The sequence below is a fragment of the Microtus oregoni genome, unplaced genomic scaffold (genome assembly GCF_018167655.1).
Source record: "Microtus oregoni isolate MIOR12 unplaced genomic scaffold, Mior012 000018F_ref0000195, whole genome shotgun sequence".
Taxonomy (NCBI): Eukaryota; Metazoa; Chordata; class Mammalia; order Rodentia; family Cricetidae; genus Microtus; species Microtus oregoni.
In genome coordinates, this window is record NW_024543077.1 from 40,101,869 (window position 1) to 40,128,684 (window position 26,816).

Here is a 26,816-nt window from a genome sequence, read left to right on the forward strand (position 1 = left end):
TCGCCCAGAGACAGCGGAACACCTGACCTGACAGTACAGTCGCCCAGAGACAGCGGAACACCTGACCTGGCAGTACAGTCGCCCAGAGACAGCGGAACACCTGACCTGATAGTACAGTCGCCAGAGACAGCGGAACACTGACCTGGCAGTACAGTCGCCCAGAGACAGCCGAGCACCTGACCGGGGTAGCCTCCCTCCCATCAGCACAGGAGCTGCCCTACTCCAGTCTGCCCTTACCTGAGACTTCGCGGTAAGTGCAAGGGAGTGGGAGCCACCTGCCTCCAGGTGGATCACCTCTTTACCATCCAGACACTTGACACACAGCGGCTGAAGCCTTGAAGGAAACAAACACAGGTACACACAGAGTCAACACATCTTCAGCAGCATAACTTTCCCAAAGTATACAGTCAGGACTGTTACATAAAAATAAAATGTCAAGGGGCTGGAGAGATGGCTCAGTGGTTAAGAGCATTGCCTGCTCTTCTAAAGGTCCTGAGTTCAATTCCCGGCAACCACATGGTGGCTCACAACCATCTGTAATGAGGTCTGGTGCCCTCTTCTGGACTGCAGACATACACACACACAGACTATTGTATACATAATAAATAAATAAATAAATTTTAATAAAAAAATAAAAACAAAATGTCAAAAATAACGAGGATATGTTCGAACTACTAAACATTATACCTAATCTTCATTTTTTTTTTACTTGCGGCATTGTCTGTCATCATTAATCAACCCCTGTAATCAGAATCGACTAAGAACCGTGGAGTTGAGCTGGAAGAGCTGCCCAGGCCCCAACCCCAGCACCCGGAGACAGGAGGATCCCTGCCAAGTCAGCCCAGTCCAGGCTACACATGGAAGTAAAACAGGAACGTAAAGACTGGGACTAGACAGAGGACACAGGAAGTAAGGCAGGTTTTATCCCCATTCCCTTCGCTCTGCTAGGATAGACAGTCTTGAGAACGCCTGTCAGAGAAAATGACCCTTTCCCCTGATATACGCACAGCTCAATGCTTTAGAGAGCACACCACATCTTTGGGGCCAGAAAAGATGTAACTATTCAAATGCTTCAGTGAAATACTATCTTATCCCAACACCATTTCCTGCATTCTAAGATGAACGCACATCAAATGGAATGGACAAGTGTACGCGGATACTCCAGTCCTTTATTGGCTTGTATTATTTGTTTTGAGACAGGATCTCTCCATGTACCCCTAGCTGGCCTGGAACTCGTTATGTGGACCAGACTGGCTGCAGACTCACACGGCACCGATCTGCTTGCCTCTCTCCTGAGCACTAAGCTAAAGGTACACGCCTCCATTTGTGCCTAGCCTCCAGCCTGGACTGTGAGGCACCGAGGACTAAGCCTTTTTTCAGCACTAATGGTGCACAGTAACCTGCCCTGTTGCCTATGGATGCGTGGAGACCTCAGGAAAAGTCTACTGCCCAACCTGACCCCCATCAGCACCTGCCGGTGGCACTCACCTGGGCAGGACGTCACCATGCCCCAGCTGCCCTTCCTTGCCTTTCCCCCAGGTCCACACCTCTGTTCTCAGGGATGGCAGGAGGGCATCGGCTTCTCCACTGTATGTGGGAGTCAGGACCACTGTCCTGGTTTTCACCCTTGCAGCTTTCCTTAAGAGCCTGGGGGAAACTGGAAACAAACAGGGAAGCCGATGCTTTAACAGAGAGACCTTCTGAGGAAACACACTAACACGGTGTCTGTGAAACACCCTGCGGCTTCTCTGCAGAGTGCTTGCTGGTCAGCCGAGTCTGGGAAATGCTCCCTACTGTCTTGCGCCCTGCCTCTCTCCCCATTAGTCTGCAGATGATGCTCACGGACCTGAGTAGAAGCCCGTGGGAGTGTTTAATCTGCCATACTGCCGAAAACTTGGCTGCAGACCCTTCTCTGTGTAACGTTTACCAACATCCTAGAGAACTTACATTCTAAAGAGTATGGTAATAATGGGTGCTGTAGCTCATGCCTGTATTGCCTGCTGAGTCTGAGGCCGTCCTGGGCTGCAGTGTAAGACCCTGCCTCCTCCCAAAAAACCGAACAAACAAAAAACCAAAAACAGAATATACTAAAAATACCACAAAGTTGACAAATCTCCCCTATTTCAAAACATCGTTAAAAGCTAATACTTCCTAAGCCAAGCTTTAATTTCACATATATAACAAAGAACTGTAATAAAGAATTAATTTTGGGCTGGAGAGATGGCTCAGAGGTTAAGAGCATTGCTTGCTCTTCCAAAGGTCCTGAGTTCAATTCCCAGCAACCACATGGTGGCTCACAACCATCTGTAATGGGGTCTGGTGCCCTCTTCGACCTGCAGGCACGCACACACACAGACAGAATGTTGTATACATAATAAATAAATAAATAAATATTTTTTAAAAAAAGAATTAATTTTAAGATATAAAACTTTAACTTCTATGGAGAGAAGAAAGCTTTAAAATCTTTCACAGGGGGCTAGAGAGATGGCTCAGAGGATGGGAGCGCTGGCTGCTCTTCCAGAGGTCCTGAGTTCAATTCCCAGCAACCACATGGTGGCTCACAACCATCTGTGGTAAGATCTGGTGCCCTCTTCTGGCCCACAGGGATGCGTGCAGGCAAAATATTGTATATATAATAAATAAATAAATCTTTAAAATCTTTCACAGGGGCTGGAGATGGCTCAGCGGTGAAGAGCACTGATTACTCTACCAGAGGACCTGGGCTAAATTCCCAGTACCCACATGGTGGCTCACAACTGTAATTCCAGTTCGAGGTAACCTGGCACCCTCTTCTGGCCTCCATGGCGCCAGGCTCGAAATAGTGCACAAATATACATGCAGGCAAAACACTCACACACAGAAAGTAATTTCTTTAAAAAAATTTTTTTACACGTTTTGGGTAAATATAAAGGTCGGTGGGTCCTTCCTTCCTTCCTTCCTTCCTTCCTTTCTTTCTTTCATCTAGTCGGTTTGTTTTGCTTTGCGACAGGGTCTCACTGTGTTGCCTGTGCTGTCCTATAACTCAGTACATAGACCAGGATGTCCTCAAATTCAGGGATCTGCTTGCCTCTGCTTACAGGGTGCTGGGGTTAGAAGTGTGGGTCACTATGCCTTGCTAGGTTAATGTTTTATTAAATTAGTCTTTTAAAAGGATGTTACTAGCTTTTACTATGTCGATAACAATGTATAACATGAAGTAAATCTTATACATCAATTTGGTAGCAGTACAAACTTTGAATAAAGTCATTAAAAAAGCTGAAGTTATATTCTGTAACTGTTTCTGAGGCAGAGAAGCAGGTGGCTTTCTCTTAAAGCCACCACTGTGTAAACTGCCATTACAGAAGGCGCAGGATCTGAATATGCCAGCTTCAACAATAGGAAAGTTAACTTGCTGTAACACAGCCTGTGAAGCTCAGTCCCCCACACCTCACCTTGCGACAGCAGTCCCGGGAGGGAGAGTCTTCGGCTCCCTCCCTCCGCCTCTTCCTCTCTGATGTCCACCAGACTGGAGCTTTTCTTCCCTTGCATTGACTCCTGTTTCACCTGCTCTTCTCTGAGATCTTTCAGGCTTTCTGGGCCTGTGGGAGCACTGCCCAACTGGGCTCCCGTCTCCCCGGGGGCGGCGCTGTAAAAGTTCATGACTTTCTTGAGAGACAAGGCCCCAGCCTCGTATGTGGCGGCCACTCTCACACCGACAGCAGATGCACAGGAGACCACCAGGCTGTTGAGGGCTGAGGTGCTTGTGGTTGGCGGACTGTGAAGGTCAGGGCCAGCTTCCTCTACAGGAGGCTAAACAAACACACGGATGTAAAAACCCTGTAGTAACAGTCAATAAGAGCTCATGCTCCCAGCTATCTGCAAAAAATTCCAAAACAGACCCAAGGAGGAGGTCCTGTCTGTAACCTTCACAGGAAGGGTGCTGCCCTGGGCTACACAGCATAGCCAGGCCAACAACAACAGCCGGCTTGTCTTCAGCCTCAAACTGTGCCCTCCTGGTTGTTGAGTTAACACAGAATATGGAAATGGCGCTAAGAACATAGCTCTTTCCCTGAGCACCTCCTCTTGCTGAGGGCATGTTAAAATGATCCTAGCTGTTTTATAAGACCGAGCATGGGGAGAGGAGAGGGAGGACTGAGGGATGAAGAGCCCTGGCTGCAGCCCTGGGAAGGCTGAGGTAAGGGGAGCTCAGCTCAAAGCCAGCGCAGGCTTCCCAGGGAGTCTGATTCAAGCACTAAACAGGCAGAAAAAAGAAAAACACTGGGGTTAATACAAGGTGCTCTGGACAGAAGGGTGGAAAAACTCCAGTCTGTTATTTGAATATGTTCATGAAAATTTATACTGATTGTTACTAAGAAATGGAAGAAGTAAGATTTTAAGAAAAGGAGGTGTTTACAATGAAAATGTACATGTTGGTTGTATAGGAGGAAATCGTACGCCTCTGACCGTCCCTCACACTACAGACTTATTTCCCATGACACAGTAGCTGGGCAGCTACGACCTTTGCTCTGGTTACCACAGAGGACAAAAGCGACAGGTTAATAATTAATATATGGAGCAAGTGTTCTTAGCACGCTTCATGGGAACATTAAAAAGATTAACAAAATAATTCCAATGAAAAGAAGGTTGAATTATCAAATACCACTGTTAACTAAAAGGGAAAAAAAAACATTAAATATACCCAATAGCACACAAAAATACCTCGGTGGTTAAGAGCACTTGCTGCTCTTGCAGAGGACTCAGGTTAAGTTCCCAGCACCCATGGCAGGCAACTCCAGCTCTCTGGGATCCAATACCTCCGGCCTCCGTGGCACCTGCACTCACATACCCACGTGCACCTGCACTCACACGTACGCACACACCCACACACCCACGTGCACCTGCACTCACATGCACACACACACCCACACATCCACGTGCACCTGCACTCACACGCACGCACACACCCACGTGCACACACCCACGTGCACCTGCACTCGCACGCACACACACGTGCACCTGCACTCACACGCACGCACACACACACACCCATGTGCACCTGCACTCATACGCACGCACACACACACACCCATGTGCACCTGCACTCATACGCACGCACACACACACACGTGCACCTGCACTCACACGCACACACCCACACCCACACCCACGTGCACCTGCACTCACACGCACGCACACACACACACGTGCACCTGCACTCACACGCACGCACACACACACACACACACACACACACACCCATGTGCACCTGCACTCACACGCACGCACACACACAGGCACACACCCACACGCAGATGCAAACCTTTAATCCCAGCACCCAGGAGGCAGAGGCAGGCGGATCTCTGTGAGTTCGAGGCCAGCCTGGTCTACAGAGCTAGTTCCAGGACAGGGTCCAAAACTACAGAGAAACCTTGTCTCGGGAAAAAAAAATTGCTTCTTATACTCAAAGATCCCAAAGATATGCACATTATTCCTTAATTTGTCCTGAATTCAGAACCAAACCCAGCAAAGCATAGTCTCAGGCCACCCTGGGCTACACAGTGAGATGCTGTCTCAAAAACAAAACAAACAGAGAAACAAAATCAAATAGAAATAACGTTGGCTCCTGGTTTTCTTGAACTAATCCCCAGTGCCTAGCATAGTATCTGGCATACAGCGGATACTCAACAGAGTTTGTCAAATTACATATCAAATCTAGAAGTTACTTCTGTGCACACAAGTAATCTAATTAAAACAGCCAGCAGAGGCTTGAAAACTACTTACACTTCACGGCAAGAACCACGACGATTTGGTTCTCCTGACAACTGATTCAGCGTAAGACTGCGATTCTGACCTTTGCTGATGATGCTCCCGACAGGTGCACAGACAGCATTTGAGAGGGGCGGCTTTGGGAAGCTCTCACCGTTAAGCAGAGGAAAACACTGCCCATAATCTTAAACGACTATTCCCAACCTGTTACATATACATGCATGGATGGATGAATGGATACTTCTAAATTCTTTATTTTGGGGTGCTGAAAGCCTCAAGCAGGCTAGGCAAGTAATCCACCACTGAGCTACATTCTAGCTATTTATTGTAGTTAAATGAATAAAGTAACAAAAAACTAATTACTTGTAATTTTGGTTGAAGATATAATTTTAGAACTCATAGTCAACCAATGACAAAGAACAGCATATAAAATTTTCACTGTTGGATATAAGGCTGAAATGCTTCTTACAAAAATTAAGTTAAATTTAGTAGGAACACACACTGTCAAAACCAACATGCATGATAAAAAACTTCAGACATTTATCAAAATAAGTTCAAAGAAAATGCAATTCCTTTTGTTGATTTTTTTTTTTTGGAATGCAGAATTTTAAAGGTGGCAATTTGATAGCCAAATGAGCTGTATACAACAAGCTTTTAGCTTTATATTTAATGGAGGAATGACTTTTAAAAGGATAAACTTGGTCTTCTGTGTTTGTTTTTGAGACAGGATCTATTCTATAGTCTGCAGTGGCCTCAAACTTGAGATCCAGCAAAGTCAAATGTTTTATAAGCATGTATAGTCTAAGAATTTTCTACAAACATTCTTGCTAGATTAATGCTGCTTTGTTTGGATTTTTGTAATACTTTTTCTTATAAACAGCTTACTTTTAATTGGAAAAAAAGTCAAACACAAAGTTCAGAGAATATATGTGAAGCAGGACTATCTCTAAAAATATCCCACGTTCTCACCCTGACAGAGTAGACTTGGGGATAAAGAACTGAAAACTCTTGTGGCTTTAAAGACCCTGTGTTAAAAAGATAGCAGTTCCTTCGGGATGAGATGTTTTGCTTTCGTCCCCCCTCCCACCCCACCCCCCCTTTAGCACAAAGGTAATCCCGAGGGAAACCAGAAACTGCTCTTCTGGAACAATGTGTTTCCAACAACAGTGGCACTCATTTCCTATGTTTTTAAATGAGGATATTTTAAACAAGACAAAAGTATTTCCCCGCCTCAAATAAGGCCAGTAAGGCCCAGTCAAAACCGAAAACAAAAAAACTAAAAACCACAAATCCAAAACATAAGCCTTGTAGTTTCTTTTCTTCTCTCTCTTCTTTTTTGTTTTCTTTTGTTTTGTCTTATGAGACAGTGTTAATTGTAGCCCTGGCTACCTTAATACTATGTAGCGTAGGCTAGCCTTCAACACAGCAATCCTCCTGCCTTGGCCGCCTGAATGTTGAGATTACATGCATGCACCTTGTCTAGAAACTGAATCATTACACATCTGCCTTCAACTAAACATTCTGCAACCTGGCAAGGTCCCTAGACAGAAGGAAACAGTTTTACACAGCTCTGAAGAGACGCACCAATGCAGTCCAGAAGCAGCTTGTGAGCTCAAGGTTGCACGGAGCTGAGCTGTTCTGGGGACGACCAAAACGTGGTGCCTCAGCCAGGCTGCCAAAACACAAGCAAGGAAGTCACACGGGCCTGGGCCACTTCTAAAGCAAGCCCAGCACGACATCCTTCAACACTCAAAAGGGTCAGATCAAGAGCATTTCTGATTTCACACAGGCTCCTCCCTCTCTCAGCCTAGCAAAACAATTACAGCAGCCTGATGGGAAAAAATAAAACCTGCTCCCAAGATTCAGGACTTTAGTTCCTAAAGAAACACAAATACTTTAACTCCAAAACACCTTTACGTTATAACACGCAGCAGCTACCTGGACCTGAGGTGGCTTTTCTTCCTGCTCTGACAGCTTCTGCAGGTACGCAGTTACTGCCTGGGTGTCGGGGTAAGAGGGAGCCATTTTGGCTGAAGACACTTTGGCTGTCCCGGCCACGTTCTGCTGAGAGGAAACGGCACTGCCATTTGTGGCCTCAATGTTTCCCACGTTCAGTTCAGTTTCTACCAAAGTGTTCTCAAACACCTCTCCCGGACCGTCCAGTGCGTCCGTCTGAGGGCTGGCGGCAGTGCTGGCCTGGTTTTCTGTTTGGGACTCAGACAGGGTCACCCCTAAGGGGCAGCAGTGGCTGTCTGATATGATCACATGGTCCTCTTTGTCCGTCATGGTGATGAGCAGCTGGCTGCACTGGTTGCATCTCTCCGGGACGGGCTTCAGATCCTGGGGAGGGAGGCACTGCACCAGTGCCAGGCTGTGGAACGCGCCACAGGCCACCTGGAGCACCACGCGCCCGGCAAGGTGTTCCACCTTCTGGGGCTTTGTCACTGGGAAGGTGGTGGTGATGAGACCCAGCTGACAGCCGGTGCCCCATGCCCAGATCTCTCTGCTGATTGACAAGGCCAGGGTGTGCTCCTCGCCACAGGCCAACTGCAGAATCCTCACGGCTAACATGGGGCTGGTCTCTGAGTCAGAAATGCTGACGGAACTCGGTTCTGGCACATACTGCTGGTTCGCTACCGCACACTGGCCGGCGGCGTTCTCCCCCCACATGTACACCGCCCCGCTTTCTGTCACCGCTCCACTGTGGAAGCTCCCCGTGGCCACCGTGACAACACGTTGCCCAACCAGGGCACTCTCTAGAAGGGGGCTGCTTGGACAGACTTCCGCTGACTCGCTTTTCCAGGGCAGGGTCCCAAAGCTGTAGACCTCACCATCTAAGGTTCCAAAGAGAAAGGGGAGAGTCAGTGAACCTTCAGAAGCATATCATAAAGACTTGGAAAAGTGCAGAGCATTTTTGCATCTTTGGCATTCTGGGGAGCGGTGAGAATTTAAAGTACACAGGCCCACCGCCAGCAGACATCAGCATCATAAGCCGCTATAAAGCAGCCAGCAAACACTGAGGTAAACCGCAGCTAGCTATGTGCCAACTCCTCACCTGGAAAACACAGCTAGGAACATGGCGCCTGCCATGAGTTGAATGTTTCCTTTCCTCTTTTTTCTTTCCGTCCTGGGTTGAACCCAGGGCCTTTCCTGCTAACCGAGTGCTCTACCATGGAGCTCTATAGATCCCCAGCTGAGATGATCGTCTGTCTTCTGTAATTTGGACACTTAATAACAGGATATTGCTTAAACATGAGAACAAGGAGAAGCTTTCCCACAACAACTATCCCAGCTTTTGTGAGATCGGGTCTCCCTCTGTAACCTAGGCTGCCTTGGAACTAATCGTGCAGCCCAGGCTAGCCTCAAACTATGGCAAACCTCCTGTTTCAGCCTCCTGAATGAGCTACCACACCTGGCTATGACACAGATTATTCTTCTATTAAAAACATTATTATTAGTGTGTGCGTAAGATGTGGGGGAGGCTCAACCCACAACCTAAGGAGGTGGTTCTTTCCTTCTATCTTCGTGTGGATCAGGAAGCCCTAACTCAGGTCGTCAGGCTGAGGTGCCCTGTGCCCTTACCTGCCAAGCAATCTCACTGGCCTATCTCTAGATTTTAAAGATACCATGGTAGGGAAAGGCTTCCAAATATCTTTGTTGTTGTTGTTGTTTCTCTGTGTAACAATCCTGGCAGGCCTGGAACTCACTTTGTAGGTCAGGCTGGCCTCGAACACACAGAGATCCGTCTGCCTCTGCCTCCCGAATGCTGGGATTAAAGGCGTGCGCCACCAAGTCCCCTGTGAAATACCTTCAGTCAGAAGAACTCCGTGTTTTACACCCAGGGCTGCCTGAAGAACTGTCTTTCCTCCCCAGCCTGGCAACCTCTCTGGTGTTAGAGAAAAGGATCCTGCCTGCCAGACGTGGACCAGGCCTCTTTCTTTGGATCCTTCTGCCTCTGCTGAGCTACAAACATTTAAAAAGAAAACAATAAAAATTATTCCCACAACTCAAACAGTTATCTTTCGCCCTCAAGAGACTTCTTTCCTTCTATATGTCTGGATATGTATTGGGGAAGGCAGGGCTGTGACTCCAAGATGGCACCTTCTGCCAGCACAGACGTTGGGATGGCTGGGTCAGACAGTCCAGCATTCGCTTTACACTTTGGTTATGAATGACACCAGGACCAAGATAGCAAAACTCTTTATATAAAGGGCTAGGAGAAACTCTAAACCCACAAACTGGCCTCTACACAATAAGGTCTAAGATATTTTTATGATTAATATTTGGCAGCACAAAACCATTCTGATTTGATGAGAGAGATACGAAGAAATGAAATCTTTCACCTTTTGTGGACTGTAAAGCTAACGGATTTACACTCGCTAACAGAGCTGGGGACTGACCCCGGGGCCACCCCGAGGCCATACACGGAACAGGCGAGCACTGTGTAACTGAGCTCTACCCCAGCCCACCTGTATTTCCAGCTTTTAAATATGATTTGAACATACAGAGAAAGTGCAACAATGTGTTAATTCTATATGGTCAGGGTAACGATCACATTCCTTACTTTAAACATAACTTGTTTCTTTGTATTTGGGGCCTTCAAAGTCCTCTCTGCTAGCTATTCGGAAATACACAGAATGGGTGTGATGGCCCTGGAGGGCAACCCCAACACTAGGGAGGCTGGGGCACAGTGCAGGCGTTCTGAGCTGCAGAACAGTCCGAGTTACAGAGTGAGACACACACTGTTGTTCCCATCTACGGTTCGCCCTACAGCCTGACAGGACCTTCTAAGGCAGTCTTCCTCTACAGAGGCACCCTACGGACACTGGCCACATCCATTCTCCTGTGTTCTGCCCTCTAGTTTGAAGAGATCAACTTTTAGCTTGCACATGTAAGTAAGGGGACGTGGTGTGTGTCTTTATGCCTGACTCATTTCACTCAACAAAATGCCCATGCATGTTGCTGCAAATAACAAGGTTTCATTGTTTTACGGCTGAATACAGACCACTGATGCTGTATTTTTCCTACTGTCAGAGGAGTCTATATTCCTTTTCAAGATATGGACTTCCTTCCCTTTGGATATGTGCCCACAGTGAGACGGCTGGATTATATGGGAACTCCACTGGGGTGGGAGGTGTTTATAGGCGTTTGATTTTTGAAGCAGAATCTCCCTATGTAACCAGGCTTGCTTCAAACTCTTGCTCCTCAAGCCTTAACCGCTCACGTGCTGGGATAACCAGTATATACATCACCCATAGCTGCCTGGTTCAAGTTTTTTGGGGGGGAACCTCTATTATTTTCCAATATTTAGACATTTTAAGAATCAAATTTGTAACTGACAACAGTCTTTTATACTTTCCAAATACTGTCAAGAAAGAATCCCGCCTCCCTACACCCGAGACAGGGTTTCTCTACATAACAGCCCAGGTTGGCCTGAAGCTCACTATGGAGAACAGGCTGGGCCTGAACTCAGAGATCTGCCTGCCTCTGCCTCCTGAGCGCTAGGGTTAATGATGTGTGCCACCACACCCAGCTACACTCGGTGTTTTTGTTTGCTTGTTTCAAGATAACAGGTTCTATTTTAGTAAAAGCAGAAAAGGTTTTTAAAATGTCTCTACTTTTGCTAAATAATATTTCCTTACATTATAATTCAGTTTAACAAGCTGTGAAAGTCACAATTTAACCTTTTAAAAGAGAGATTGAAACAACACTGATAAGAAAAGATGTCTACAAGAGTTTATAAGCATACGAAACTAACGAAGCTTTTCTCTAATCACCTTTACTCAAATAATTTTGTCTCTTTACCTACCAATCACAAATGCAACCATGTGCTCCCACGTAACACCACCGAAAAGAGAATCACACTAAACATTCCCTACAACCATGTGGAGCTGTCTGCAAGGAGAAGACGGTCTTACCTTTTCTTCTTCGAGTCCATCGGTCAGGAGGAATACTCCATTACCAAATCATTCCCGCCGCAGAAGTTCTATCAAGACCTAAACAGAAGACACGGCTTAGTAAATAATAAACGGGAAGCAGAAAGGACTATGTGAACACTCTGCCACTGTATTCCTTCAAAGGGAGAGCGGGGGAGGGCGGACCTCTAACAAGTGCGTGTTCACAGAGTGATAAATATTCAGAGAAACTATTCCAACTATTCCAGAGCCTGCCTACCCAGTCAGGTCAGGACTGAGCCTGCCCACTGAGCTTACAAATGCCGCTGGCTGTCAAATACAATGTCAAAGACAATGAGGAAGCCTGCAAGAAGTCAAACTCTTCCAGGCAACGAATGTTTTAGGTTTTAAGAAATTATTATAAAGGAGGCAATTCAATCTGAAGATCAACATATTCAGTATAAAAATGACATACAGATTGTGGTAGATTGAGTAAGACATCCCCCATCTATTTGGATACTTGGTTCCTAGCTGGAGGAACTATTTGGGAAGGGTCAGGAGGTGCGGCCTTGCTGGAAGTGTGTCGTGGGGCAGGCTGTGAGGTGTCAATAGCCCAGAGGCATTCCCAGCGCACCCCTGCCTCTGTCCACAGAGCGCACCCCCTGCCTCTGTCCACAGCTCCAGAGCTCTCAGCTTTGCTCTGCCAGCACAAACTCCTTTCACCCTAAGCCCAGTTAAATACATCCTAAGTTGTCGTAACCATGGTAACCATGGTATTTTATCACAGCAGTAGAAATGTAACTAACACACATATTAAGGTTACTTTTTAAGTACTTCTGGGATACAGAAAAATTTAAATTCCAACTGGGAAAGGTTTTTTAAAATCTCAGTGATTTATCACATCCAAGTTATCCTAATTTTCAATAATGAACAAAAATTGATAATTATTAAATTACTTTATGTGCCTCATTAAAATATAACATTTTCCATATATTGGAACTTATGTGGTAATTTCCCCCAAATCAATCTCAATTCAAAGCTAACACGCTTCAAACTTGAAATGGCTAGGAACAATCTGGATTTTAAATAAGGTGTTTCTGGGCCCACTACTTGCCATTTGATCTAGACAGAGGCCCTTCACCATCACCAATCACCAGCTCAGAATTTCTGGAACGTTACTTATGCCCCAGTGTGCTTACCGGAGAAGGGATGAACTATCTGTCGGGCACCTGTGTCACAAGCTGAGCCCTCGCCAGAGCTCAGTGCAGCTCCTTCCCAACACAGCTGTCCACTGAGAACGCCAATGATGCCATTTAACTGGATGACAGAGTGTTGTTCCTACAAAACCTGGAGTTTTATGCATCGGAAAGACTTCATAAGGACAAGTCACACACACACACACACACACACACACACACACACACACCACGTTGAACTGGTAAAGGAAAGACCAGAAAGAAAAAAAAAAAAAGATCTTAATCACTTGGGGTAATTCCACACTCAGACTGTTGGCATCTTGAAGGTCCCATTTTAGTTTAATAAAACTAAACCCAAACCTGCTGGGGATGTAGTTATGTGGTAAGAGCATTTAGCACACACTGGTTCTGGATGTAGCTAAGTGGTAAGAGCATTTAGCACACACTGGCTCTGGATGTAGTTACGTTGTAAGAGCATTTAGAGCATACTGGTTCTGGATGTAGTTACGTGGTAAGAGCATTTAGCACACACTGGCTCTGGATGTAGTTACGTGGTAAGAGCATTTAGCACACACTGGCTCTGGATGTAGTTAAGTGGTAAGAGCATTTAGCACACACTGGTTCTGGATGTAGTTACGTTGTAAGAGCATTTAGAGTATACTGGCTCTGGATGTAGTTATGTGGTAAGAGCATTTAGCACACACTGGCTCTGGCTTCATTCCCGAGTATTCCCCCTTAAGCAGTAAAATAAAATACAATTCTACACCCTGAACCCAGGCATAGTAGCAACTGACCATAACCCCAGCTCTTAAAAAGCTGAGGCAGGAGAGTGAAAAAGTTCAAAGCCAAGCTGGGCATGGTGGTACGTGCCTGTGGTCCTAGGACTAGGAAGGTAGAGAGCTAGATTATTGTGGGTTCAAGGCCAGTCTGGGCTACGGGAACTCTACCTCAATAAATAAATATATTAATTAGTAATTAGCAAAGAAAAAGTTCAAGTTTAACGGAGTACATTACAAGTCCTTGTCTCAAAACATAAGACCAAAAAGTCATCCAATGGAAAAGAGCTAAATAAAGATTACTGTACAAAAATAATGACCCATTAGTTTTAAAAAAAAAATCAATATTTTAAAAAAAGAAAAAAGCAAAGGAAATGTTGAATGGATTTCAATTTAAAAATTCATGTCTTAAAAGGCACCGAAATTCACACACACACACACACACACACACACACACACACACACACAAATACAAGCAATGAAGCCCCATTTCTGCAGACCCTATAATACGGAGACCAAATTTACAATTTTCTGCAGAGGGCATGGCATGGTCACGGCTCTGCAAACAAGCCACACTGGCAGGGTGACCTAACGTCCATCTGTTTATTCCAGACTTCCTGGAGTTCTCACTACTCCCATCTGTGTATCTGCAGGAAATTACTTTCTACTCTAGAGCTTAATTTAGAATGGTTTGGATCCTTCAAAGTTGGACGAAAGGTGCCATGCAAACAGATGGTAAATCTGAAAAACGTGATGCTATTTGATCAACAGAACTATTAACCGCGACTAACTCTGTCTGAGACGGCAGCTAGCTCTGGTAAGACGTCCATTTCACGATGTGCAGTGAATGCCGAAGCCAGCGTTTACTCTGAACTCTGTGCATCTGCAGAGATCAAGGAGTGGGCTTCTGATCACAGTACCTAGCAGGAGCCAGAGTACCCTTTTAAACATACTCTGTGCGCAAGAGGATTGGCGAGGCGGCTCAGGGAGTAAACCCGATGACCTGAGTTCAATCTCTGGGACCGGTATGGTGAAAGGAGAGCCGGCCCCCAAGAGTTGTTCTCTGACCTCCACATGCTCATCATGATGTGAGCACACCCACACACATCTAAATAAGTAACTTTACACATTATGATAGGAAGGCAAACTGTGTTGGGAACATTATTTCAAGGTGTGTTACTTTTGTTTATGTTGCATTTGTTTAGCTCTGTGAAGCTGTGATACTTTGCCTGTCTAGAACGCCTGTGGTCTAATAAAGAGCTGAATGGCCAATGGCAAGGCAGGAGAAAGGATAGGCGGGGCTGGCAGGCAGAGAGAATATATAGAAGGAGAAAACTGGGAGAAAGGGTTTGGAGAAGAAGTAGGCCAAGAAGGAGGAGGATACCAGGGGCCAGCCATCCAGCTACACAACAATCCACAGATTTACAGAAGTAAGAGAAAGAAAAAGCCAAGAGGCAAAAGGCAGAGGGGATAATAAAAATTAAGAAAAGCGGGCAAGAAACAAGCCAAGCTAAGGCCAGACATTTATAACTAAGAATTAAAGTCTCCGTGTGTGATTCCTTTGGGAGCTGGGTAGCGGGGGCCCCCAAAAGGGTCCAGCATCATACTGCTACAAAACTCGGCATGGTGGGGCTGGAGAGATGGCTCAGAAGTTAAGAGCACTAACTGCTCTTCCAGAGGTCCTGAGTTCAATTCCCAGCAACCACATGGTGGCTCACAGCCATCTCTAATGAGATCTGGTGCCCTCTTCTGGCCAGCAAGCATACATACAGACAGAACACTATACATAATAAATAAATCTTTGAAAAAAAAAAAAACTCGGCATGGTGACATACTTCTTTAATCCCAGCAACACAGAAGGCAGAGGTGGGCAGATCAAAAGTTAAAACCAGCCTCAGCTATAGCAAGTTCAGGCTGCCCTGGGCTCCACAGGACTCCTGGCCTTGTTTCAAAAAAATGTTAAAACCAAAAACAGGAAAGCAATAAAACAAAGGAGCCAAGTGTATCATAAACTGAAAGGAATTCACAGATTACATAGCGGCACTAGTTGACTCGAACACAAAATTACTAGATTTTCAAGTAGCCATCCACAATTTTTTTGTCTACACACACGCAAAAAGAAAAAGTTTAAAAAAATGGAGTTAAGAGACATAACTATAGTCCAGGTTGCTTTGAAATCTGCAATCCTCCTGCCTCAACCTTGTAAATTCTGAGATTACATGTATGAGCCACTCACTATACCTAACTAGTGTTTTCCTTTTGAAGTCTGAGTTAGTTGCAATTTGTTATAATGTATTAAACCAGAGTTCATACTGAGGATACAGTAACTAGTAATTTAAGAGACTCTGGTATGCTACAGGGTAAAATCCTGGAGTCCTGGTCACTGTGTTTACATGTGGATCAAGGCATGTGTGGACTCCAACATCTACAAATATCCCAGATGCCAACAACCGCTTCTTGCCGCTGACACCTTTAGCGAGCATGCACGGCTGAGGATGGCAACCTGCAAGGACTGACATGCGAATCGGCTGGAAACCTGTCATGGCCACTTCAAATTCTAACCTCCCTCCCCAAAAACACTCTCTAAAATGGCTTAGAAACCTACTTACGATGGGGCTGGAGAGATGGCTCAGTGGTTAAGAGCATTGGCTGCTCTTCCAGAGGTCCTGAGTTCAATTCCCAGCAACCACATGGTGGCTCACAACCATCTGTAATGAGATCTGGCGCCCTCTTCTGGCATGCGGGCATACATGGAGGCAGAATGTTGAATACATAATAAATAAATAAAATCTTTAAAAAAAAAAAAAAAGAAACTTACTACGACTTACGATTCTCTGCTAGCGGGAAACTGTCCTAACTCCGTCTTCACTCATTTAAAGCTGCTGGAGGTCGGAAAGCGTGAACTTTTTACGCCTCGTGTCCACACTAACCACTGCAAACAAGCTGACTAGATTTGAAGGAGAACCTACATGCAAGGCACAGCCCTTGATCTGAAGTTGCAGGTGGCTGTCCCAATACTCAGTTTATAGTCTTTCTTTCCTTTTTACTTTTGCTAGGTTTTAAAACATTATTTATTTGTTTAATGTGTGGAGGTCAGAGGACAAATTCTGGAAACCAGTCTCCTTTCACCATGTAGGTCAAGGGAACTGAACGAATGTGGTCAGGCTTGGTACCTTTACCCTCTGAATCTTTCCCTCCAGCCAACCCTTCTTTCAATGGCTTGCAGCTTTAACCCAGACCTACCAAACTCACTTCTGTCAGAATCCTCTAAAAGTAAAGGTGTGTGGCCATGGCACCAGAAATGCCCAAGAATGCTCTCAGTTAGGTTCTTTCTGTACCTATTGCACAGTTTGAAAATTTGGATTTTCCAGGCCGGGTGATGGTGGTGCATGCCTTTAATCCCAGCACTCGGGAGGCAGAGGCTGGCGGATCTCTGTGAGTTCGAGACCAGCCTGGTTTACAGAGCTAGTTCCAGGACAGGCTCCAAAGCTACAGAGAAACCCTGTCTCGAAAAACCAAAAAAAAAAAAAAAAAAAAAAAAAAGAAAGAAAGAAAAAAAAGAAAAGAAAAGAAAATTTGGGTTTTCCAAAATAAGTAAAATTCTCAGGAAATATTTTATAATATTGCCATAGCAATAAGAGGCATAAGTTGTTGCACTGCCTTGGAATTTGACATTTAATTGTTAGAATTAAAATATCTCAGGATAATGCATTTATTAACAAATGTAACCAATTCAAAATAAGATGCTAATGACCTCATAAAATTTTGGTAGCTTTGTAAGTCAGGCTATATCCAAATTCCTTCCAGAGCACTGTGGATGAATCTGCTCCCAGCACTTTAAGAGTTCAAGATGGGTTTGTGTTCGACCCTCCCGAGAACCCCTAGCATTCTGACTCCGCTGCAGCTTCCAAGCAGGGCTCACGACTTATGTATCGTTGCTTAGGATACATAAGGCTAACCCCCCCCCCCCCCCCCCCCGCCGCCCCACGCCAAAGACTCTGGATCAGTTACTGTTGTTTTAAACTCATCTAATCACATAAAAACTAAAACCAGAACTCCAGCAATATCTCACCATACCCTTTACCCTGACAGTCCAACTGCCCAAGGTAGGGGTATGTGCAGAAGCACACACGTGTAATCCCAGCAGCCCAGAAAGTAGGGATGTGTGGTAGCACACACGTGTAATCCCAGCAGTCCAGAAAGTAGGGGTGTGTGGTAGCACACACGTGTAATCCCAGCAGTCCAGAAAGTAGGGGTATGTGCAGAAGCACACACGTGTAATCCCAGCAGTCCAGAAAGTAGGGGTGTGTGGTAGCACACATGTGTAATCCCAGCAGTCCAGAAAGTAGGGGTGTGTGCAGAAGCACACACGTGTAATCCCAGCAGCCCAGAAAGTAGGGGTATGTGGGTAGCACACATGTGTGTAATCCCAGCAGTCCAGAAGCTGAAGCAGGAGAATCAAGAATTCTAGACCAGCCTAAACAACAAATCAAGACCCTGTCTCAAAAATAAATAAATGTGGTTTGTGAATACTATTCAAGTTTTCTTCCCAAATTACCTCGGGTTTATTTTTCAATTTACACCAAATTCAATTTAACACCAAATTACCTGTTGAACACTACTATAGATACTATTTTCGAATTTTCAAGAAACTTATTATATTTATTTATTATTTTTCACGAGGACAACTCGAGGCTGTCAGCTCAGTCCTTTTATCACTGGGTTTCAGGAATTGACTAAAGCCATCAGGTTTGATGACGAGTACCTTTACCCACTGAGTCATCTCACTGGGCCATGTTTGCAAATTTTAAGATTATAAAACAGCTTTGATTTAACTACAAACTCTAAATCTACCAATACTAGTCATAATTCAGGAAGTAACAAGTATTGACTAGGTGTAGATTATATCAGCATATTTTCCATATTAAAATACCTTTATGGGGGGCTGGAGAGATGGCTCAGTGGTTAAGAGCATTGCCTGCTCTTCCAAAGGTCCTGAGTTCAATTCCCAGCAACCACATGGTGGCTCACAACCATCTGTAAAGACGTCTGGCGCCCTCATCTGGCCTTCAGGCATACACACAGACAGAATATTGTATACATAATAAATAAATATTAAAAAAAAAAAAAAAATAAAATAAAATACCTTTATGAAATGCCAAAGTTACTGGAGGACAACTTGAAATCATTTTTTTTCTCTAAATAAAAATCATAAAATTATTTCTTAAAATGAAGAATAGTTGTTCTATCAGAGACGGTCAATAGAGAAGCCTATGTCTTCTTTAGGGTCCTACTATCTATTGGTGACTCTAAAGAGAGAAGCTTGTGCCCATCCTTAGATGTCTCTCGCCCACTCTTTTAATGCCATGCTTAAATCTGTGTTATACCCTTTTCTTAATAAACTCCAATTTTGCTCCTTTCAAAATATTATTGCTCCTATTGCTTAGAAAGCAAAGGTCACTATGTAGCCTGACTCACGATGTACTAGAAGAAATGAGTAACTATACAGTTAATAGATATTGGTCATTTCCCATGGCCCGGGAACCACAATAAATGATGCCTGAGCCATACATGTAAAAGTACCAACACCAAGAAAGTCTGGAGTAGAGATACGAAAACTGAGGCAAAGAGCCTCAAAGACAGATGTGTTCAAGATATTCCAAAGCCTATATAAAACTCTTAACCACTGCGCTTCTTTTACCAAGGTTAAAATACTAATTTCACTCATTGTATGGCGGTGACCGCCTATAATCCCGACACTGAGAATGCTGAGGCAGGAGGGGAGCCACAAGTTCTAGGCCAGACTGAGCTACACAGCGAATCGCTGAATCAAAAATACGAAATAAAGAGCAAAATTTTCACTGACCTCAATTACCTAACACATGTATATGATAAACACACAAAAACAGAAAAGTACGGCTTTGCTGCATTTCTGTGCCTGCTGAGAAAAAAAAAAAAAACCTACATCACACAGTGTTTCCTTGACAGCCATCTAAAGACCCGCTAGAAATGTAAGAGCAATATACGAACAACCTGAATTTGGGTACAGCAGTTATTCCCTCCCTTCCATCCCAAACCAAAAAGAAAGCGCTTCCTTGGCCACCCCAGTTCAACCAGTGTGCTTTTCCTCTCTGGTCACCACAGAAATCCTTGCTTGCTTATGCAGCTTGCTTCTACAAACCCACAGCTGCCTGTCTGCAAAACAGCCCTGTTGCCTGGAGGACCAACATCAGTGTGAGGACCATTTCCTCCAGATCGCCCCTGTGTTCTTTTCTTGTCTTCAGGATGCTTATTCTCTCCTCTGGAGGATTATTGCATAGGATTTGGCCAAACTACCAATTACTATTTTTATTTTCCACAAACGCTATTTCCAGCCACCAAAAGCTCCCAAAAGCCCCCGTCCACTTCTCACCGCGATCTGCATCCTGGGGGCAAACCCACCTCGGGCACTCAGCGAGGTTCAGCCGCTTGCCAGCCCCGCGCCCGCTGCGGGCATTCAAGAAACCCTCCCGAGCGAACGGGCGGAAAGCAGCGTGGGCGGAGGCGGGAAGAGGGGACACGGAGGAATCCCACAGCCGGACCACGGCAGCAGCAGGGACCCGGGCCGAGCCACCGCGTCCGGGGCTCCTCCACAGACAATCGCGGTGCCCGCAGGCCAGCGCAGTGCCCGCTCGCACACCTCGGCCGCCCGCCTTCCGACCCAGGGACGTCCCGGACCCGCACCGGCTCACCTGACGCTGCCTAAGCTCCGCGCTCTCGCCCGCCCGCCCGCCAGGCGCGACTCCGGACCGCACCGCGGGGGACGCCGGATCAGCTGATTCACGGGGGCGGGGCCTCCGAGCAGGGGCGGGGCTAGAGGAGGCGGGCCCGCGGAGTGGGTGGAGCCAACGGGAGCTGGTGACGGCGTCCGGCAGGAATCAAGATTGCTTGGGACGCAGCAGCGACTGCAGGCAAGAGACTGAGGTAAGGCGGAACCATTGGTCCTAGGGCGCACTTTAGCGGCAACGGAAGACTTAGGGAACGGACCGGGCGGCCTCCGCGTTTCCACGGTAACGGTAGGCCGCGCTAGGGGTGGGAGGTTACTGCAAGTTTGCCTCCTCGAAACTGTGAAAGATGCAAGAAAAAAAAGAAAAGAAAGAAAAAAGAAGGAAGGAAGGAAAAAAGAAAGAAAGAAAGATAGATCTTACCTCGTGGAGCATGACTGCACACGTCTGCAAGCCCAGCACTTGTGAGGCCGAGATCAGCAGGATCAGAAATTGGAGGCCAGCCGCACAGCCAGCTTGAGCTAGGCGAGACCCTGTCTCAAGAAAAATAACAAAAAATTGAAAACACGAACTGTCTTCAAGCTTCGTTTATTCATTGCCCCCTAACGAAGATCGCTTTCCCACCCCCCCGCATGACGTCATGTCTTCACGAGTGTGCGTGTGCCGTGCGTCCACCCCAAAGGGTAGATCAAGGCGGGAAGCGATGAGTTGTCCTCCGTCACGATTCCCTCGGGGCTCCTCTATAATATACAACGTTGAAATGGTTTTTCGTGCCTCACAGTTCCGCAGCAATCCGTGCTTGTCCTGGTTCCAGGACTCTGCATCAGTCAGCTCTCCCTGGAACATTACCCGGGAACATAGCAAGAGCGAACTCTGCTGCTAGGCAGTGTGCAGCACTGGACCTACAAACTGACACTTACTCCATTTAAGATAGATACATACTCCGAATCTAAAGTCCTGCATACAGGGCCCCAACTGGTTCCTCCAACCTGACTACATTAGGAAGAACAAAGGGCTCAGTCCAATGACTGAGCCCCCTCCCCACCCCACCACAAGGTTTAAATAATAAAAGGCAAGGGATATGCTCAGGTGTGGTTCTGCTCATCATAAACACCAAACCTCAGCTCTTGGTCTGTCCTGCAAAGCGGACTGACTAGTTGTCCGCTGTTCCCTCTGGTTTCAACAGGAACTCATCTTTTCCTTCCCCAACAAGAGACTCTTGAGGAAATTCTAATTCTTGGGTCCCGTTACCCTACTAGTTTAATAGCCTAAAGGAGGGGCACAAGTGTCTCCCTTTAGAACACCTGCACCCCTCTCAGGATGGTCACACAGCTTTAACTGAGACATCCATGTGGCCAAACTGTATTTCTGAGCCTAAAACAGTACATCTGTACACCGCGCTCACATTCATCTCTAGTTCCCTGCCCAGGTAACCCCACCTTCACACTCCCTAACCTCTTCCTGAACTCTAGCCTACCCACCTCTTTTAATAAAAAATAAAAATAAAATCTTCATCTACATTTCTGAGGAAAGGGGACTCCTGAAGGTGAATTTCCTTCCCTTTCCCTAAGTACTGTTGAAAATCTCCCTGCAGCTTAAGCCTTCCTTTCCCACTTCTGGAAAGAGATATTGGGTCCTCCCAAACTAATCCTTCCCCTGTGTAAAGGAATCCTTCTAATCCATGTAGAGACTCGCCCAATTCTTAAAATTCCTTTCTTCCATCTCTCAGTTCCACTTCTCATTCTTTCTCTCCAATAAATGAACTGTTTTCATCTTTAGTTATTTTCTTTCTGCTTCATCTCCTGTGCAGCCTAACGTTCTACCTACTTTTTTTTTTTTTTTTGATTTTTCGAGACAGGGTTTCTCCGTAGCTTTTGGTTCCTGTCCTGGAACCAGCTCTTGTAGACCAGGCTGGCCTCGAACTCACAGAGATCCACCTGCCTCTGCCTCCCGAGTGCTGGGATTAAAGGCGTGCGCCACCACCGCCCGGCTCTACCTACTTTTTGTTGTTGTTGTTTTGCTTTTCAAGACAGGGTTTCTCTGTGTTGCTCTGTGTTGGTATTCAGGCATCTGTGTTGGTCTGCCTTGGGGATTCTGACAGGAAACATCCTCAGCTGTAGCCAGTAAGAGTACCTTCCGTGCACATTCACTATGCTCCCTTTTGAAAGGGCCCTGCCTACTTCCTCTCTCTCTCTCTCTCTCTCTCTCTCTCTCTCTCTCTCCTCTTCTGCTGGTTCTGTCCCGAGATCGGTCTCCTCTATTTTTATGTTCCCTTTCCCCTAATAAAAAGAAAACCCTCCAAGTGAACTCTGTCTCGCGAAGTCTTACTCTTGCACACTGCTTTTTTTTTTTTTGGATGTTATGGAATTCATTTTGTGGACAAAGCTAGCCTCCAACTCAGAGATCTGCCTCCCTCCCTCCCGAGTGCTGGGATTAAAGTCGCGCATCACCACCATCTGCTGCTGTGGAGATTGTTCTGAGGACTCTCCTCCCCTTTAAGACTGTATCAGTTTTAGATCTCCACGTATTGTTCCAGTTTAACGCCACCTCTGCTTCCGCTTTTTAATCTCACAGTCTTTGTCGTCACAATCTGCAATCTCTGTTTGTTCTGGTCTGCTGAAGGCAGATGTCACCTACAGTCCTGCAACAGAACCATTCTGTGCCCTCATTCAAAGAGGATAGGAACCTGTCAGGGAGGCACACACCTTAATCCCAGCACTCAGGTGGGAGAGGCAGGTTCAAAGCCATCCTGGTTCACGGAGAAAATTCCAGAACAACCAGGGTTACACAAATAAACCCACAGGGCAGGGAACCCTGACTGCTCTTTGGACTGGAGAGGGAGGGGGAAGAGGAGTGGGGGGGAGGGAAATGGGAGGAGGTGGAAATTTTTAATAAAAAAAAATACTGGGGGCTGGAGAAATGGCTCAGTGGTTAAGAGCACTGCCTGCTCTTCTAAAGGTCCTGAGTTCAATTCCCGGCAACCACATGGTGGCCCACAACCATCTGTAATGAGATCTGATGCCCTCTTCTGGCCTGCAGGCATACATGCAGACAGAATATTGTATATATAATAAATAAATAAATATTTTAAAAAAAATACTGGTCTAGCCGGGCAGTGGTGGCACATGCCTTTAATCCCAGCACTTGGGAGGCAGAGGCAGGCGGATCTCTGTGAGTTCGAGGCCAGCCTGGTCTACAAGAGCTAGTTCCAGGACAGGCACCAAAAAGCTACAGAGAAACCTTGTCTCGAGAAAAAAAAAAAAAGAACAAAACAGCGGTCTAAGTTTTTTTGTTTTTCTTTTGTTTTTGTTTTTTTAAGATTTGTTTAGCACTCACTTCCTGTTGCCCTTGGATGAAGATGTAGAATTCCCCAGCACCATTTCTCCTGCACACTGCTGTACTCCCAGCTGCCCTGATACTAAAGGACTAAACTTCTGAATCCATGAGATGGAGGAGGTGAAGGTTCTGCCAGGGTCGTCCGGCCAGAGCCACAGAGCTTTGCCTCCAAGTCTGTCCTCTTTCTCTAGCAGTCAGAGAAGAAAAGCAGGTCACTCCTTCTGTCTGGGCCAACTTACAAAGCACTCTCCAGACAATGACAACACCTGCACCAGCTCCTAGGACTTCACCATTGGTACCAAATCTCCTAGATCAAGGACACCTATCAACCAAAATCTGGTTATCTCTGCTCTTGTGTCCCAACTATACACCCAGGCCTCACCTGTACAACTAGGGCCCTTCTCTGTTCCATTCTTCCTGGCAGTGAATGACTCTTCCCATGACTAACTCCATTCATAGGGCCAATAATAACAAAATATTTTTTTCTCCTGGCCACCTGCCTTCTCATCTCCCTCAAGAAACTTCTGCCTGAACCGTCCAGAGAGATGGCTCAGCGGTTAAAAGCACTGTTCATAGAGCTAGTTCCAGGACAGGAACCAAAAGCTACGGAGAAACACTGTCTCGAAAAATCAAAAATAAATAAATAAATAAACAAACAAACAAATAAAAGCACTGTTCATTTCCCGATTGCCCTTCCTTTCCAGAGGACCCGAGTTTGATTCCCTGCTCCAGCCATCCGTTCCGTCCTGAGCTCTGGCGCCCTCTTGTGGAAGAAAATAGCTGCCTGAAGTCTCCAGGACGACAGTAAACTGGATGCCATTCCAGCCGCACCTCTCGCTGAGCGTGAGCCCTCCAACTCCCGGTTCTCCCCTCTCCCACGTTGCCCCATGCCCACAGGAAGCAGCCAGACTTGAGCCGATGCCTTTTTATCCAAGGAGTCTAAAATGTTAGGTTGAGGAACTTCACTTCTGATTTTTGAGCCACCGTCTCCCCACTTGGCTACCACAGAAGACAGTTTATGGCGGAGCAAACGGACTTGGGGGGGGTGGGGTTAAGAGCTGGTAAGGACTGTATTTCTGAAGAGAGGACGTGAACTGAATGTTTTGCACAAAGGTTTGAAATGCTCGATTTTTCAAGGTCATTGTTCAAGCCTGTGCATTTCAGGCACGGCGGAGGGCAGCCAGGGTGGTGTGGCCATAGGCGAGCATCGCAGCCCCAGCTGTCTGAGTTGATGCTAGCGACTGTCAGGCTGAAGATAGGTTGGAGACTCAGAAAAATTTATGAACAACTGAATAACACAAAGAAAAAAATTAAAAAAGAGATATGTGTAAAGGCGAGGAAAAGACTACCTGAGGTGGGATCAGGTCAGCTCTGAACTGCAAAGTCTAAGGAAAGCTGGAACGTGTGCCGAGGCTTGGAGTTTGGAAAAGTTTGACCTAGTCAGTTCTCATCTCAGCCACCAGGTGGTGCTGTTGGTACAAGGCTGTCCTCGTCCCAAAACCAGGGTCAGAAGGGGCTCGGGCACCCTTGGAATGGGACGGGAGCGGGAGTTTCGTGAGGTCTCACACAGAGTTCCTGGTGATCAGATTTTACCGCACATTTAGTTTTGCAATTTGCATTTATTTGTATTTACATACCCACAACACATGCATCTTGGAAAGTAGAAATAACTTCCAGTGTGTATCTTAAATAATGGTCCTAACCCTACTTTTTAGACTGGAGTGTGCACCGCCGTGTTAAAGGACCAGGATGCAAGCTAGGTTGTTCCATTAGGACGGAGCAGAAGCTGTCAGGCAATGCTAAAGACAGCCGGGACCTTTTAATGCACAGAAATTAGCAACGTCTTTTGTGTCATTTCTTTACGGCCAGAGTAATTTGGTAACTTGGTAACTTGGTATAGTCATTGCTCTTCGTTTTCTTCCTTCGCTTAACGATGTACAGTGACGATCAATCACTTGGTCATCAAGTAAAGATCTTGTTCGACTTCTGGGATTCCATTCTGTGGCTGTTAGGGATTATTTTTAACACTTATGACCACATTTTTTCATGTTAGTAGTGTGGAACATCTGTGATTATCCACATATTCAATAAAAAATCATTAGATCCTATCCCCCCCAAAATTGTTAAATTTAATAAAAAGCAGAATGGAAATTGAAGAAATACACAGGCTCTCAAATAAAACACAGTAATTTGAATCTACAACATTTGAGAGAGGAAAAGCAACAGCCAAAATATGATAGAGAACCTAAACTGAGAGAGAGAGCCTGGATATAGCGCACACACCTGTAATCCCAGCCGCACTCAGAGGTGGAGGCAGGAGGACCAGGAACTCATCGGCACCCTTGGCTACATATCAAGTTCAAATCCAGTCTACACTGCATGAGGCTTTCTCAAAACATCAAATCAATAGATAAATAAAAAGTAAATGAATGAACGAACGAACGGAGGCTACCACTGTTCCTAACCCAGCTTCCCGGGAAAGAAGACGGAAGAGAAAGAGGAGGAGCAGTAAACTCTAGCCCAGGGTAACAGGAGGGGAAGGAAGAGGGCGAAGCAGGCAGGGCTAAACCACCCTGAGCTGGCCCTGGGGGTCTTGCTGCACAGTTGAGCGCCCTGGCTCAGTCTGGGTCAGTCGGTTTAGGCAGCGACAGTGCGCATGCCTGGGGCGGGCTGGGCCTCCTCTGGGACTTCCATCAGACTGCAGAAGGCCTCAGGCTAGTCGGTCTGCAGCACAAACTGCTCTGACCTACAGTTTGCCGGGAAATCATCGCAATCCCCGTCCATATTAGAAGTCTTTGGTAACAGGAACAATCGCTTTGGACCCAGAGCTGGAAAACATTTTCAAAGGTCATCTGATGTTTTTCCTCGAACGTCAGAAAACCATGAATTATTTAATTTTTGGAAATTCTGACGGATATTTTAGTTTTCCCTTCAGTAGCGCTCTCTAGTACATAAACGGCAATTTAAACCTAAGTAATAAGCCATCTACACCCCTCCACACACACATATACAAAAAAATTAACAGGAAAAGTCAGATATTCTATTAGGCATATTTGTGAGCTAACACAAATGCTGGTCATTTAAAAAAAATTTTAAACTTATTTG

At 45.9% G+C, this 26,816-nt stretch overlaps 1 protein-coding gene across 2 annotated transcripts in view; it reads right to left on the minus strand.

Moving 5' to 3' along the window:
* Nucleotides 1-20,898, minus strand: part of LOC121458934 (alsin-like) — a 55,416-nt gene extending 34,518 nt beyond the window's left edge. Inside the window, exons 1-8 of one of the 2 annotated variants that reach the window (XM_041668362.1) lie at nt 20,799-20,898; nt 20,343-20,555; nt 11,664-11,741; nt 9,554-9,708; nt 7,684-8,579; nt 3,432-3,789; nt 1,489-1,657; nt 238-334 (exon numbers count right to left, since the gene is read on the minus strand). In XM_041668362.1, coding sequence (XP_041524296.1) covers nt 238-334; nt 1,489-1,657; nt 3,432-3,789; nt 7,684-8,579; nt 9,554-9,708; nt 11,664-11,683 — 1,695 coding nt within the window. In that variant the 5' untranslated portion in view covers nt 11,684-11,741; nt 20,343-20,555; nt 20,799-20,898. The other variant, XM_041668361.1, reaches the window with a different exon arrangement.
* Between the last annotated feature and the right edge of the window lie 5,918 nt (nt 20,899-26,816).